The 16948-nt window shown below is 40.0% G+C and overlaps 1 protein-coding gene and 1 long non-coding RNA gene across 10 annotated transcripts in view; both read left to right on the top strand.

Annotated features, from left to right (window-relative positions):
• LOC146404854 (uncharacterized) overlaps positions 1-16948 on the top strand; it is a 1116837-nt gene that overhangs the window by 949147 nt on the left and 150742 nt on the right. The gene's annotated exons all lie outside the window — the stretch shown is intronic.
• The window catches only part of EML4 (EMAP like 4), a 150007-nt gene continuing 137026 nt past the window's right edge, over positions 3968-16948 (top strand). For all 7 annotated transcript variants that reach the window (XR_014842088.1, XR_014842086.1, XR_014842089.1 and 4 more), the window contains exon 1: positions 3968-4230. Coding sequence is in view for 4 of the 7 variants with exons in the window: in XM_021087582.2 (XP_020943241.1) it covers positions 4206-4230 (25 nt within the window). In the remaining 3 variants the exon portion in view is untranslated. The remainder of the gene's footprint in view (positions 4231-16948) is intronic.

Genomic DNA, 16948 nt, shown 5'->3' with positions numbered 1-16948 from the left:
GGAAGATCTTTCCTCTCAAGAATATACTCAGTTATACAGTGTGTATAATTTTAAATGCCCCATACATTTTATTTACTTTCTTTTTTAAAATGAGAATCACATGAAATGGGTTTAATCAGACTTCCTGCAGCAATGTTACAAACAGCCTATACAATATGTGTGAAGTGGGTTTTTTATGCATCCCTATTCTCAATAATAAAAGCAAATGTGATCAACCCCATGCTAGAGGAAAACTAAATTATTTTTCGTCCTCTCTATTAAAACTTTATTTCAAAAATCACTGTAATATTTATAATACTGATCTCATAGGTTTGCTGTGACATTGATATGGGGTCAGGTGTATAAGTGTCTGGGTACAAAACCTCTCATATAGCAGGATCCCAGTAAATAACTCTATTAAGGGAAAAAAAAAAGATGTAAAAGAGAATGAATATATATATATGACTGGGTTAATTTGCTTTTGAGTAGAAATTTACAAGGCATTGTAAGCGTTCCCGTCATGGCACAGCGGAAACGAATCTAACTAGGAACGAAGAGGTGAGGGGTTCAGTCCCTGGCCTCGTTCAGTTGGATTAAGGATCTGGCATGGCTGCGAGCTGTGGTGTAGGTCATAGATGTGGCTCGGATATGATATTGCTGTGGCTGTGATGTAGGCCGGCAGCTGTAGCTCCTATTGGAGCCCCAGCCTGGGAATGTCCATATGCCATGGGTATGGCCCTAAAAAAAAAAAAAGCAACAAAACAAAACAAAAACAAACAAACAAAACCAAACCACTGGAAACATTGTAAATCAACTATACTTTAATAAAAAAATTTTTAAAGAATCATTGTCATATGATGAAGTAATCAAAGAATATGCAGCCAAGAAATTTAGTAAGAAAGTATTGGAGGTATGTTAGGCATTTAATTAAATGTCACATTTCTCAATTTTGTAATGTTTATACATTTGCAGTCATCATAAAATGTGTGATCTATTGTGATTTCTTTTCTTAGTCTGAGTAAATACTCCATTTAACCTAATTTTGAATTTGTAATTTTTGTATTGGTGTTTCTTAAAAGGGCCCCACAAATAGTAAGTGCTTCAGGACCCACAAAATGTGGATCCTTCTCTGAATTAAGAACATACATATATATGCTGCATGTCAATTATATCTCAATAAAACTGGAAGAAAAAATGAATAAGGATCATATTCTTCTTTTTAAAAAATTGGCAGTTTCTTTTTAAAACTAAAATAGCTACCATACAACCGAATAATCTAATTCCTAGGTATTTATCCCAGAGAAATGAAAAGCATGTACACAAAAAACGCTTGTGCATGAACATTTATAGCCATCTTATACATAAAAGTCCCAGACTGGAAACAACCCAAATGTCCTTCAACAGGCAAATGGTCTAACAGTGATAATCCATACCATGGATTTCCTCTCAGCAATAAAAAGAACCAACTGGTTTTTTTTGTTTTTTTCTTTTTTTTTTGCTATTTCTTTGGGGCCGCTCCCATGGCATATGGAGGTTCCCAGGCTAGGGGTCCAATCAGAGCTGTAGCGGCTGGCCTATGCCAGAGCCACAGCAACATGGGACCCGAGCTGCATCTGCAACCTACACCACAGCTCACAGCAATGCCGGATCGTTAACCCACTGAGCAAGGGCAGGGATAGAACCCGCAACCTCATGGTTCCTAGTCGGATTTGTTAACCACTGTGCCACAACGGGAACTCCAGAACCAACTGTTAATACTCACAAAGACCTGGATGAATCTCCAGCAAATTATGGTGAGTGAGAAAAGCCAATCCAATTATGCGAATCCATTGAAATGACATATTTATAGAAATATGAAATGTATTACAGAGTAGTGGTGGTCAGGAGTGAAGGAGGGGGTGGTATCAGGAGGAAAATGGGTATGTCTATAAAAGACAACTCGAGGGATTCTTGTGCTCACAGAAATAATGGAAATGTTATGTACTGTGACTGTACCAGTATCAATATCCTGGTTGTGACAGTTTTGTAAGATATTACTTTTGGGGAGGAAATGATTTAAGGGTATTCTAACAAATACATGTGAATCTACCATTATTTCAAAATAAAAAGTTTAAAAAAAACTTCACATGTATATATATGTGTGTATACTCATATATCTTTTGAGGACCACAGCTGCAGGCTAGGGGTCGAATTGGAGCTGCAGCTGCTGGCCTACGCCATAGCCGCAGCAAGGCATGATCCTAGCTAAGACTACGACCTACCCTGCAGCTCACAGCAACACTGGATCCTTAACCCACTGAACCGGGCTAGGGATCGAACCTGCATCCTCATGGATACTAGCCAGGTTTGTTACCACTGTGCCACCATGGGAACTCTCTGTATACCTATATATCAGGGCAAGTTCTTTTAATTGCCCTAAGGCAGAAAGTTTTGCCTGCAGACACAGAAGAGCAGCTATCAGAACTGAGGATGTATCAAATATTAAGTGATTAGACTTGATAGAAATGTATAGATAGGAAAATGCCCATAGCAAAAGAAACACTGTAAATAATTTTGAAGGAGCAAACTTTAGATACCACTTTGTCTATAACCTGAATTTACCTTGGCTGCTTTATGGCCAATCACCACATAGCCTGGTATTCAGAAGGCACACAGATCTGATATGTAAAACAGAAATCCAAAGTAATTCAGATTTTTAGGGAAGATTTTTAGAGGCACCAAAGGGAATAAGTATATTGCAAGATAGCAACAAAATGTTTAACAACCCCTTCAACTATCTAATTCCTTCAAGTCCCTCTCATTATGACAGTTGTTACTTTATTTTTCTCATCTCCCTTCTTCAGTCTCTCCCTCTTTCCTGTATCTCTGTCTAGAATGACTCTTGCTCTCCTCTAAATCAGCTCTTTAGTATTGTATAAATCAATTTAGTTCCTGGGCACTTCATATTTCTCCCATGTAACTATTGCTCTGATCCACACAACCTAGTCCCAAAAGGGATTTAGGAAACCACTAGAAGGTCTTTAGAAGGATGGAGAATAGAGGTGGGTTGGGGAGAGAGGAGGAAGAGGAAGGCTGTGTATAAGAATTGGTTACAAGTCCTGTCCTCCTATTTGCAAATTGATAAAAGTGAGGCCCAAAAAAGTTTAGTGACTTGACACTCACCTATTGAGTCACATGTAGGTGGGCCTGAACACAGGCTTACCTCATTTCAACACTTTGCTATGGTTCCCTGATAAGCAATTTCCCCACCTGCCCTACAAGGGGTTGCTTTGCATCCCTGGCGGAAAGAACTCCAGGAGGAGTAAGAAAGCCAGGTTCTAGCTCTGCTTCCATCACGTTCCATGTCCTTACGCTGATCATGTCTTTTCTAAGGCTCAGTGTTCTCCCTGAGGGGGACACAAGATAAACTCTGTCCAGTATTAATATACCTTTCTTCTGGTCTGACTTGAGTCCTGCGGCTGTGGCAGTGATGACCTTGAGCTAGTGACGAAGATGAAGACTCACTTTCACTTGTCCAGTAGGGCAAAGGGAGAACTGGGAAGAATGGATCCTTCCCTGCAAGTGGTTGCCCCTTTAGTGTCCTTGTAGAACACACGGGGTGACTATCTCATGTCAGGGGGTCTCCAGACTTAAGCTCTGATAGGCCTCCGCGTATTCCCAGGGGCTGCTTAGAGAGAGTAATCCTAGACGCTCCTGAGGAGCCCGGGCCTGTGGTTCCCCTCTGTTTCCCACCTACTTGGAACCAGTTTCAAGACCCAAGTCCCAGGCCCTCCGCAGGCCCACCGCGCAAGCGCAGCCCCCAGTCTAGCGCTAGGCGGGCAGAACCCGAGGCCCGGGCAAGGTGAGAGGGAAGGGTCGGCAAGACCCCGCCTCCGGGACATCACGTGGGAGGCGGAGTCGGAAGCGTGACGGCGTGCGCGGGGGCGGAGCTACCGCTGCGCGCGGGCGCGGGGGCGGGGCGCGGTGCGGCGCTCGCGGCTGCTGTCTGGGAGGGAGGCCGGGCAGGCTGTGGAGCGGCGCGGCTCTCAACCTGACGGGGAAGTGGCCCGGGCGGCCGCGGCTGATTGCCCCGGGGCGGACGGTCGGACGACGGAGGCGGGAGGTGGGAGCCGAGCCGGGCGACCTAGAGAGCAAGTGGGTCAGGCTCAGCGTCGGCCACCCTCGTCGGTCCGCTGAATGAAGTGCCCGCCCCGCTGAGCCCGGAGCCCGGCGCTTTTCCCCGCAAGATGGACGGTTTCGCCGGCAGCCTCGGTGAGTACGGCTGGGAGTCCTCCGTCTCCTGCGCAGGGTGGGAACCTTGTTCCTTCCCCACGCAGCCCAGGCCTGCTCTCCACCCTGCCCCTCGGGATGGCAGCAGTTCCACTGCACATGTTCCCCTCGAGCTTGCCGCCCCTCTCCTGGCTCGGGTGGACTCCGAACCCCTCCCCCATGCCAGCCCTCCTCAGCAAGACCCTCCTTCCCTCCCAGCGTCCCCTTCTGTGCGGGGCCCTTCTTCCCCAAGGTGGGAACTTCTCTCGAAGAGGTCTCCCAGAGCTGGAACACTCCTCCCCATACACTCATGGCTCTCTCCACCTTCAGGGTTAGGTCACCCCTTTCTCCAGTCCTGACCCCTCATCTGGGTACAACATTCCTCCCCCTTCCCGCATACCGAGCTCTCTGTCAGGGTTGGGGCACCTCTTACCCCGCAGAGGCTCCCTTTTAGGGTAGGGACCCCATTCCCTCTTTAGGAAGGGGGCACCCCCCCGCCCCACTCCAGTCTTCGCTTTAAATTTGGAGTCTTCTTTTAAGTATCCCTCAGAGTAACTGACAACTTCCCCTCACTCCCTCCACTTCTCTGAGCGTTTTGCAGTGGTGGAGAGAACCAGAAGCACTGAAGCATCATTTGCCTAATACAGGAAAGGAAGAGGTGCGTCTTTGTTGGGGGACCCTCTTTAAAAGAGGAGTGAAAGCAGAAGTACTTTCTCGCTCTGCAAGCGTGCTGGGAAGAAGTAATCCTGCCCAGTGAATCCATAGGAAAGGGGGCCTCTGTCAGGGAAAGAAAGGATTCTCCATTTTTGGAATATGTTGTCTTTGTGGAATGGAGAAAGGGAAGAGGTTATTAAGTGGACCGAAGTATCGTTTCAGTGTTCCTTTCACCCGAATAAAGGTAGTAAATTTCGTAACTGGCTGAAGGAATCAGAACTCGAGGCTGGTACTCAGTGCCCTATAATCTGTGTCTGGAATTACTATGCTTTGAGGCCATTGGAATCTGGTTACTGTAAAGATTGAGTTCAACTGTTATGATGGTGAGAGAAACAGTTTCTGCCTTGGCTGATACTGCAGTTATGTGATACCTGCTGCTGGATTTGTACTTTGAGTATTTTATGTGAAGTAGTTTGTACTCAGAGGGCTTTCTTTTGTATTTCTTGATAGTAAATTCCTAGTTGGTTAATGTTCATGGATCAGTGCATGATATCGCAATAGGCCATACTTTATTTAGACATGTTGAGATCAGATGGCTTTTTTTTTTTAATAAAAAAGTAAGTTGAAGAGCAATGGACCCATTATAGGTATTAAGGATAAAAACCATAATTTTGGCTCTGATTTTCTTTTGGAAGAAAACACACACACACACACACACTCACACTCTTTGAGAGTGGAAATCCTAAAATAGGCAACTGAGTGCTACTCTTTCCTCCCCAAAGGCACCTGTTGTCCATTATCTAACCTTTGATGTCTTATAATTCCTTACATAGTGAAGTTGTTTCATTCTTGGGCTCCTTTTAAAGAGGCATCAACTTTTCATTGCCTTTTTTTCCCCTCTGATATCTGGATTTATCCCCTAATCATATTGGACTGAAGGGCTTGTCCTTTATATTCACAAAGAGGTAATCGTGTGCTAGGGCAAAAAACTCTTAGGGGATATTGTGGGACTGAGGTATCTGCATTGTTGGCTTCTTAGCCTCTAAAAATGGTGGGATCACTACTCAAACTAGAATCAGCTTTTACTTTCCTCTTGGTTCTGAGGACTTTGAAGGCTTGTTGAGGCTTCATCTTCTGTGTTTTATGGGAGTCTTTTTCACTGATTGGGGGGGCACTTTAGTTTGCAGCAGTGGATATGCCTTGTTAAACAGCTTTATCCCTCATCCAATTAAGGAGGCAACTATAGGAAAGGCTGAAAGATGAAGATGAATTTTAGTTGGGGCTCCCACTTTCATAAAAAGCCTTACAGCTGACCCTAATTTGAATTCTTTTTTTTTCATTTGATGCCAACCTTGGGTGGTACCTTGATGAGACTTTCCCTTGCTATAAATATATGGTGTTGATCAGGAGCAGGGGAAATGCCTGTCTCAAAAGAGAGGAACCTGTGTCAGCAGGGAGGTAAAGAAATGGTTCCTGGCAGTATTTCTGGAGCTGCTCCTATGAAGATACTTCTCAGCAGGAGCTCTGCTTTCTCTTTCTGTCCCCCTTGAAAGAGTAAAACTAGGCCCCATCTTAATTGAAACCTTAAAGGGTTGAAGGTGGGGGAAGGGTAATGCTAGTACATTTTACTGGTAGTCTTTAAACAGCTTTACTCAGCTCTTGCCAAATTGCCTGTTTCTGTTCCCTGCAGTTCATTAGTCCAGAGCTTAGAGTTACGTTGATCTTTATTTTATCATCAAGAGAGCCATGAATGTAAAGGCAAGCTCTTATATTCTAGTAGATGTTTAAAAAAAATTTTTTTTTAACCAAACAAGAATTCAAAACATGTGAAGTTCTTCTGGGGTCACAAAGTATTGAGAGCATTTATTCTCAAGGAAGTGTACGTATCTCCTTTTATATACTAGATGGGTTCTTGAAAAAAAAAGGTGAGAAAACTACATTTTTATAAGCAGAAAACCTGAGTGTTTTATAAACAATGATTTCGGAAAAGCTGATTATTTAAAGGAATCTTATGGTGCATCATTTTGTAAAATGAAAAGACTTAAAAATCAAACTGTTGAGTATTTAGATAAGGAAAAACAATATTATGTGCATTAAATAAGATGTCCAAAACTGTGTAGTGGTTTTGAAATTATTGAGAATAATATTAGGTAATTGGCTATGTTATATGTGCCACACTGAAATTATATACCTTTTGTGTTTATTTTCCATAGAAAACAATTAAAGGATGCTTTTAATTTCTGCAGTTGATGAGTTTCAGGCAGTTTGACTGGCAGGTGCTTGTACTGTGGAATTTACTTTAGGCACAGATTCTTTTAGTTCACGAATTATAGTAATTTTAAAAGGCTGCACTTTAGGAACATTTTTTTTTTTTTTAACGTAGTGAAGGACCCCAAGCAATCTATCTTGATGTCCTGCCTCCAAATCAGTATGTACAAATGCACATACTGAATATATATACAATATATATTTTATTTATTTATTTTTATAAATAGAGACTTTATTTTTTGTTTGTTTTGTTTTGTTTTGCTTTATCTAGGGCCACTCCCACGGCATGTGGAGGTTCCCAGGCTAGGGGTAGAATCGGAGCTGTAGCCACTGGCCTATGCCAGAGCCACAGCAACGTAGGATCCGAGCCATGTCTACAACCTACACCACAGCTCAGGGCAACGCCGGATCCTTTAACCCACTGAGCAAGGCCAGGGATCGAACCTGCAGCCTCATGTTTCCTAGTCAGATTCGTTAACCACTGCGCCACGACGGGAACTCCACAATATATATTTTAAATCTCAGGTGTATGTGCAAAAGCGGGAAACTATGACAGCTTTTCTTGTTGCTTTTCATAAGGTAGGGGTTAGGGGCATTTCATGCTCCCCCCTCAATATCTCTTTTTCATAATAAAGTTGTTATTTTTATTTTATTTTTTTTTTGGTGCCGCACTTCAGCATATGGAGGTTCCCAGGCTAGGGGTTGAATCGGAGCTACAGCTGCCGGCCTACACCACAGCTCATGGCAATGCCAGATCCTTAACCCACTGAGCAAGTTCAGGATTGAACCCGCAACCTCATGGTTCCTAGTTGGATTCGTTTCTGCTGCGTCACAACGGGAATCCCATAATAAGGTTAATTTTAAGACTTAGCTTAGAATTAGCCTACAAGTGTAGTCAGTGCTTATGCTTTAAAGAAAGGATATAGTTAACCTTGTCAGTTTTAACTTTTTCTGCTTCGTGAGTTAAAAATAAAACCCCAAAAAACTTCTTTTTAAAGAAAAATTGTAATGAATGAAATTATAGGGTTAGTATAAGAAATATAACATTCTCAATGCAATAGTAGGGTGCCTCAGTTTATGCAATATTTTAAGAAAACAGTCTTTTTAACATCACAATGTTAGGACTGTAATTTCTCATCTCATATAATCTTGCTTTCTTAAAGGAACAATGTAGTCTATGATTTATTAATTTAACTATTTTTCTTTTCATCTTTTTACAGCCACACCTGAAGCATATGGAAGTTCCTGGGCTAGGGGTCGAATTCAAGCTGCAGCTGCCGGCTTACTCCATAGCAACACCAGATACAAGCCGCATCTGTGACCTTTGCCACAGCTCCTGGCAACGGCAACGCTGTATCCTTAACCCACTGAGTGAGGCCGGGGATCAAACCTGCATCCTCATGGACACTGTGTTGGGTTCTTAACCTGCTGAGCCACAATGGGATCTCCAGTTTATGATTTTAAAATATTAATCTAGTCTAAAGCATTCTTTATATTTATTCACATAAAATGTTTCTCATGTAATAGCTTTATTTGGGGAGTTTTTATCTTACTGATTGTCTCTTGGAGGGCTTAAGATAGGCTTACAATCTGACATGAGTAGTAACTCTTAAGTGATTACTACAGCATCTAAAACATGAGTTAGCTAGAGTATTTCTTAACACGCATATGGATTAATACATATTTTGTTATGTGCTTCTTGCCCTTTAGGAACTTACTATCTGGTTTTAGATAGATATCTGGAGTAGTTCAATCATAAGTAAAGTACCAGAAATGGGAATCGAAGGGGAGGCACCATTTAGAATGCATGTATCAGGCATGTAACTTCTGAGAGACAACATTTGGAGCTTTCTAAATTTATTTCTGTAAAGCCTGGCTTTTTGAAACTAGGAAATAATTTATTTAGCTGTCCAAATATTAGCGAATGATATTACTAGGTGTTTTCCTGTTTTATGTTTAAGTTTGACTAGCATGTAGGACGAGTACTATGTTTATATATGTGAGAACATTTATTTCTATTACACGTTAAAAATATGAGAAGAACGTTTTGATTTTAAAATAGATGGATTCTAAAACTTTTTAAAAGTCTAAGGAAATAATCTACTTTGTCAATTATTACCTCTGTAGAAGATTCCCAGATCTATAGTCTTATGTCTGCATCTGTGTGTTTTAGTTGTTTCAGACTGTTACAATGCCTTAAGTTTGCATATTGTTTTATGGTTTACAGAAAGCTTTATCTCATTTAATCTGCACATTAACCTTGGGAGAGAAGAAATTGTTCCCCTTTCATACACAGGGAAACTAAGGTTGAGAGATTTGGCAATTTTTTTAAAAGACTATTCAAATCTGGATTTTTTTCCTTTTCTTTCTTTCATTCTTCCCTTTATTTGATGGGGAGCCTAATTTTTCAGGTTTGTATCTAATGAAAACATAATCCAAAAGAAGAAAGATGGAGTTCCCGTCGTGGCGCAGTGGTTAACGTATCCGACTAGGAACCATGAGGTTGCGGGTTCGGTCCCTGTCCTTGCTCAGTGGGTTAACGATCCAGCGTTGCCGTGAGCTGTGGTGTAGGCTGCAGACGTGGCTCGGATCCCGCGTTGCTGTGGCTCTGGCGTAGGCCGGCGGCTACAGCTCTGATTCGACCTCTAGCCTGGGAACCTCCATATGCCGCGGGAGCGGCCCAAGAAATAGCAAAAAGACAAAAAAAAAAAAAAAAAAAAAAAAAAAAAACCAAAAGAAGAAAGAAAAAGAAATTATCTTTTTTCTAGCTTATCTGAATGCAGCCGATGTTAACATGTTAGTGTTGTTTTTTATTTTTTCCTATGCTTAATTTTTTACGTGGTTGAAATCATACTGTAGATAAAATTTTGCATTCTGGTTTTCTCATTATATCCTAACCATTTTTTTCACTTGAACTCAGATTTTTCTGATGGGGTCCAATGTTTTTTTCCTACCGTATTACTGCCTCTTCATAACTCACTTGTATATCAAATCTAACATACCTGAATCTGAACGCTTCCTCTAAATCAGCTTCTTTTTCTTATTTCCCACTGTCACCCAGCCTTGAAATCTTAGAACCATTGTTGATTCCTTGCCATTTTTGCATACCACATTGAAATCTCTTCTAAGACTTGTCAATTCTTGTCACCTTTTCCTTACTTTCCTTTTCCACCACCACAGTTGAAGGACTTAGGTTTCTGTGTTTGGATTATTGCTTAGCCTCAAGAAGCTCTACCTCTGTATAATTTATTTTGTGCTGGGGAAAAAGGGGGGCCTTCAGATTTCATAAGCAGTGCTTTGATTGTCCCATTTGCTCTTTCAGTTCACTTCATTGCCTTAATGAATAAATTCAAGCACCATAGCATTGTTCTAAAGGCCCTCCGTTATCTTTTTCTACTGTCGTAACATGTCTGGTTTAAATGACCTATTTCTTTCCCTCATATTTGGTTGGCACTTTTTCATCCCTTTGACTATTCTCTCCTGAAGTACCCTTCAAGGCCCAACTCAAATATTGTTTCCCTTCATGAACACCCTTCCTTGTTTGTCCTCTTTCATTCCCAGCTCAAAGTATTCACTCTCAACTTTTAACACTGGAGCATTCTTAGGACAGTTGTCACAGAATATCTCTCCTATGAGGTAGAAGTAATTATTACAAGTTGTAAAATTAAGTCTTATTTCCCCAGCCAACTTATAAACCTGTTGAAGGCTGATGCTCTCATGTGTCTTTGAAATCTCATAGCAGAGTATTGGAGGTTTCACAATCCAGTAAAATTTAGGGAAGGTTATTAGGGAACCAGTATACAATTGGCAACTTATAACCTTCACTTTTACCATCATTTCATTAAAAACAAAAAAATCTGGAATTCCTTGGTGCGCGCAGCGCAGTGGGTAAAGGAGCTGGCATTGTCTCTGCTGTGGCTCAGGTCGCTGCTGTGGTGAGTCTTCGATCTCTGGCCCAGGAACTTACACCATGGGTGTGGCCAAAAAATAAACAACACTTGAAGACCAAAAAGTTATCATATACAATCTCAGAATAGAATCCTTTAAAAAATTAAGTAACTTGTTTTGTTCTTATTAAGTTCTTATTTCACTTTAAATGAGTAAAAATTTTCTTCTAGACTTTGTTGGGACTCTGATAAAGAACTGTGTGCCAGGTTCTAGGGTAGTGTTTTTTAGATGCAGGTCTTGTGTATGACCTATTAAGATTTTAGAAATCTCTTTGGGGTCAGGAAAAATATTAAAAAGAATAAGGAGGAGGAGGGAAAGAAGAAAAAAGATTATAAAATATTGGTTCTTCACATGATATTGCTTCAAGAATCGTTTAATAGCAGCTTTATATGTTTGCATTAGATGGCAGTATAAAATTTATTTCTTACCAGGGGTCATAATCAGAAGAAAGACACACTCTTAGTGACTATTCCCTGTCTTGAGAGACTAAGTGGAAGGACTGACATACACATAAAAAAGTGGATGAACAATCAGAAGTAATTATAATGAATCATGCTCTGTTTCTGTAAAGTTTTTAGAATATGAATATAATGATTAGAATATAGTTAATAGCAAAATATATCTGTAGTTCTAGAATCACTGTAATTCAGACAAACAGTATGTAGAAATGTAGTTTTATTAAACCAATAGGCTGGAGTTTGCTATGTACTTTGCAAAAGGATTTGCCATATTGTTTGTCTTTTTTTCAGCTTTCCTGATGCAGTTGTCTGTGTCTTGACTAGTTCTTCACCTCGTTAGCTTTTAAAAATCTATCCAGTCTCTAAGGCATGGCTCAAGCACACTTGATTTTCTGGAAACTGCAACTGGTTATTCTAGTCGTGTACTCAAAACCCTTGTCCCGTAGTGCTCCTAAAGTGGGGGAGACTGAGTGTTTATACCTAAGGGGTCTGGGAGTGTAGCCAGAAGTTAAGTCTACTTAAAAATTTATATGACTGGAGTTCCCATGGTGGCTTAGCGGAAACGAATCTGACTAGTATCCATGAGGACGTAGGTTTGATCCCTGGCCTCCATTAGTGGGTTAAGGATCCAGCGTTGCTGTGAGCTGTAGGTCGCAGACATGGCTTGGATCTGGTGTTGCCCTGGCTGTGGTGTTGGCCTGCAGCTACAGTTCTGATTGGACCTCTAGCATGAGAACCTCCATGTGCCATGGGTGTAGCCCTAAAACGACAAAAAAAAAAAAAAAAATTATATGATTATTTGCAACCATTTTAATAAAGATTGGTCTAGATGGTATTACTGATAGATCAGTCTAGGGGGAGATTTTGATGAGGAGCAGATTGTTTACATGGCTTTTAATATCTCCCCATATATTGCTTATTAGTTGCAAGGAGAAAAATAATAGTAACTCTATACAGTGATGAAACTGGACAGCACCTTGAGTGCATGATCGAAATAAAGAGCACCAGTAGACATTGAGTGCCTCTGAGTGTGATGCCCTGTGAAGAACACATCACTTACATAGTTCTCCAGCCAGGAATGCATAACCTGAATATAATTATGAAAAAACATTGAACTCCAAATGGGGAACAACCTATTTTTTAGAAGAGTGGGACACTTACTTTTTTTTTTTTATTTGGCTGCATGGGGAAGTTCCTGGGCCAGGGATTGAACCCATGCCATAGCAGCACCTGAGCCACTGCCGTGATAATACTGGATCCTTAACCTGCTGTGCCACAAGGGAATTCCGTACATTTTTTAATGTTAATTTTTTAAAGAGAATGAAAGGCTGTGGAAGTGTTCCAGATTAAAGGAGGCTAAAGAGACATGGCAGCTACTTGGAATACCTGATCCTAGAATGGATCTTGTATTACACGAGAGGAAAATGCTATAAAGGATATTACTGGATCATTTGGCAAAATTGGTATATGGATGGTAGATTAAAGTATGGGCATCAGTGTAAAATTTATGGAAGTTGGTAACTGTCCTAAGGTTATATGAAAGAATATTTTATCCTGTAGGAAATACACACTCAAGTTTTTAGGAATTAAGTGCCCTGATATATATGCTATTCTCAAGTGGTTCAGAAAAAGGTATGTTAAATGTATATGTATTTTTTACATATACATACACATATATGTATTATATATAGCTACACGTTAGTGTATATTTGTATGTATGTATAAAGAGGGAGGGTGGAAGGATGCTCATGTGCAGATAATACAGATGAATAAAATGTTAATTGGTGAATTTGGTAAAAGTTGTACAGGTATTTTTTGGACTGTCCTTGTTCTTACAGGTTTTCTGTAAGCTTTAAATTATTTTTAAATGAAAAGTTTTAAAAAATCATATGAACTTTGCATTAAACTCCATAATATAGCATTTTAAAAATAGAGAAATAGCTCCTCTCCCAGAAAATTCCAGGCAAACTCTTGGGATAAAACTGCGGCTCCAAAATATGTTCCATGTATATCATGTGGTTTCCTTTTATCCCTAGGCCTCAGTTTGAGAAACATGCCTTTGGGCCAGAGGCAGCTGTGGTTCAAATTTAGTCGACAGACATGTTTTGTTTGGCCCTTTTGAATGTTTAAAAATTGGGAAATTTCACATAAAAATCTGCATCTTTGGTTTCTCTTGAAAAGTGGAATAATCTTGCCTCTGTGGACTTGGATTCCAGATGATCTATATACTAAGTGGTGTGTCGAGTAAACAGCCTCGGTCTCTCCTTTTCACCTAGCTTGTTTCAGGTATTTACTTTATTTCCTGGTCTCTATAGGCATACATTTCCTGCCTTTATTTTCCCTCGGAGGTGGTGGGGTTCTTCTTTGTGCTCAAAACCATTTGAGAATTAAGTTGTGGAATTGATACCCATCGCCTGCTATCATTTAAGTGTGTATACCCTATAAACAAGAACATTCTTCTGTGTAACCATACCACATAAAGAAGAGAATTAGGGAATTAATGTGGATACATTACTAACCCTCAGATTCACTCAAGTTCTGCTAATTGTTTAAATAATGTCTTTTAGAAAAAAGGATCCAGTTCAGAATCAAGTATTGCATTTAGTTGTCATGTCTCTTTAGTCTCTTTCAGTCTAGCAGAGTTCCTTAATCTTTTCTTGGGTTTCATGACTTTATGCTTTGCAAGATTACAGGCCAGTTATTTTGTACAATGTCCCTAAATTTGATGTTGCCTACTGATTAGATTCAAGTTATATATTTTTGGCACAAGAGCCACAGAGGTGAAGGTTTTGTCTTATTGCATCCTAACAGGTAGCACACAATTTTGATTTGTCCCATTACCAGTAATGATCATTTTGACCATTCAATTGAGGTGCTCTCTAGCAGACCTTTCCACTGTAGAATTACTTTTTTAAAAAAACTTTGTATTTTATAGGTGGTGCTTCGAAACTTTGTAAATATTCTGGTCTTCATCACACCTTCAGTTTATTGGTTTCTTTATATCTGTGTGGCCTCAGATACCTTATTTTTTTCCTGTGGGTTATAATCCATTACTGTTTATTTTGATGGTCAAATTGGCCCCATTTTGGCTAGTAAGTACCATTCATGCCGGCTTCTGTATTCTTTTGACATATTCCCATCACTCTTTGAAGACTCTCTTGCTTTTTGACACAATGAGGTGATTCAGGTGTACAATTCAGCTTCTAATAACTAGCCTTTTTTTTTTAAAGTAAGGTTCAGGTGAGATTTTGAATTAAGTCACTGTAAGTTAGTGAACATTCTTTACAGTTCTTATAATTTTGTAGCTGCATAATAGTTTATCTCATGCTTAAACATTATGTTAAACACAAGAACTAGACCATTAACATAAATTAGCTTGAAGGTATTTGCTGAGTGGGAAGACATTCAGGATTATGTTTGTTCTTATTCTGTTACTATATTTAAACAATCAACAGTTATCTTAGAGCAACATACTCTTAGGTGGTGTGTGTGTTGGAGGGGTTGGGTTAGAGAAAATATATTTAAGCAGCAAAATCAACTTTTTTTTCCCCTTATAATATTGTGACCAACTTTCTTTCTCAGCAAGTATATATATAAACTTTATAGTATTCCATTATTTGGACATCTGCTTTAGCTGTGTATATAGAACATAATTTAACTTAACGTTAAATTGATGACTGATGGTGCTTATTATGAGCATTAGACATTGTTCTGCGCTGTAATAGCAGTGGTGCCTCCTAGAGCAATTTGTGTAGGGCTGTGTGCTCCATACACTGAATGACTCTAGACAGTTATAACTGTCTTCCTTGCTATCGTTTGTCACCTAGTGTCAGTGTACTCTACCCTTCCTTCTCATTTTATTATTTTCAAAAATCTCACCCATAATATTTGAGTTTATATCTCTTGAAAGGACTCTAATTATTATTAATTAGACTTAAAATTGGACAGTAATTTCTTAATAGCAAATATCCAGTCAAATATCCCTGATCTAAGTGTCATTTTACAGTGATTTGTTTAAGGTTTAAACAAGATTCATACATTGCACTTGTCTTTTTTGTTGTTGTTGCTATTTCTTGGGCCGCTCCCGCGGCATATGGAGGTTCCCAGGCTAGGGGTCGAGTCGGGGCTTTAGCCACCGGCCTACGCCAGAGCCACAGCAACGCAGGATCCGAGCCGTGTCTGCGACCTACACCACAGCTCACGGCAACGTCGGATCATTAACCCACTGAGCAAGGGCAGGGACCGAACCCGCAACCTCATGGTTCCTAGTCGGATTCGTTAACCACTGCGCCACCACGGGAACTCCATATACATTGCACTTGGTTGCTGTCTCTTAAGGCTTCTAATCTCTACATTTCCCTTCCCTTTGTTCTTTTGCAATTTGTTAAAGTTTTGTCCTGTAACATTTAACACAAGTACTGACTGCATCCTTTGATGTTTTTTAAACATGTTTCTTGTTTATCCTTTAAATTGAAACTTACAGATTTTTATATTTTTGATGTATTTTGATCTGCTACCTTTATTCTTCTAAATTTTGATGCTTAGATTTTCCCATCTTTGACCTAGTCCTAGTGCTCTGTTAGCTTCCTTGTTTTTTTGTTTGTTTGTTTTTATTTCTTTTTAGGGCGACACCCACAGCATATGGAGGTTCCCAGGCTAGGGGTTGAATTGGAGCTGTAGCCACGGGCCTATGGCACAGCCATAGCAATATCAAATTCAAGGCTCATCTGCCACCTACACCACAGCTCACTGCAAAGCCGGCTCTTTAACCTACTGAGTGAGGCTAGAGATTGAACCTGCATCCTCATGGATGCTAGTTAGATTGGTTTCTGCTGAGCCATGATAGGAAATCCATCTTCCTTGCTTTTTGATGTGATGAGGTGTTCAAACTTTTCTTTTACACTTCCAGCTCCAATTCTGCAATCAGCTATTTGTCTAAGAAGTTGTGGTTCCTTTTGGCAGGAAATGGTACTCTAAGCTCTGGAGATGCTCATTGTTACTGGATTGGTTATTGTTTCTAGTCTAGCCTTTCTTTTGATTTCCCATTTTAAATTGGCTGTAGGCTAGGAAACCCGATAACAAAGCTGGTTTGACTTATATAAGAATTGTTTTGGATCTCAAAAAAGAACCCAGAGATCAAGGCCTATGCCAATTTAAATTGTATAATGTAGTACCTAACAGGGATAGGATCATACGCAGTAAGTATTGCTAATGTTGGTAATATATGAGTAACGTAATACCAGATGTTCCTCAAAATAAAGTAATAGACTTCTGAATGTCTCTTAATAAAATACCTGAGCTTTTAGTTCACAGCCTGATGATTTGTATATAATTTAAATTATAAACCTTTTATGCTCCCTGTATTTTCTTTTGTTAAGATTATCTTTTTTCGG

The sequence above is a fragment of the Sus scrofa genome, chromosome 3 (genome assembly GCF_054392235.1).
Source record: "Sus scrofa isolate SSC_HxYL_T2T_F1_AM1 chromosome 3, Sscrofa_HxYL_maternal_Yorkshire_Landrace_v2.0, whole genome shotgun sequence".
Lineage (NCBI taxonomy): Eukaryota > Metazoa > Chordata > Mammalia > Artiodactyla > Suidae > Sus > Sus scrofa.
This window is presented reverse-complemented; position numbering and strand designations above follow the sequence as displayed.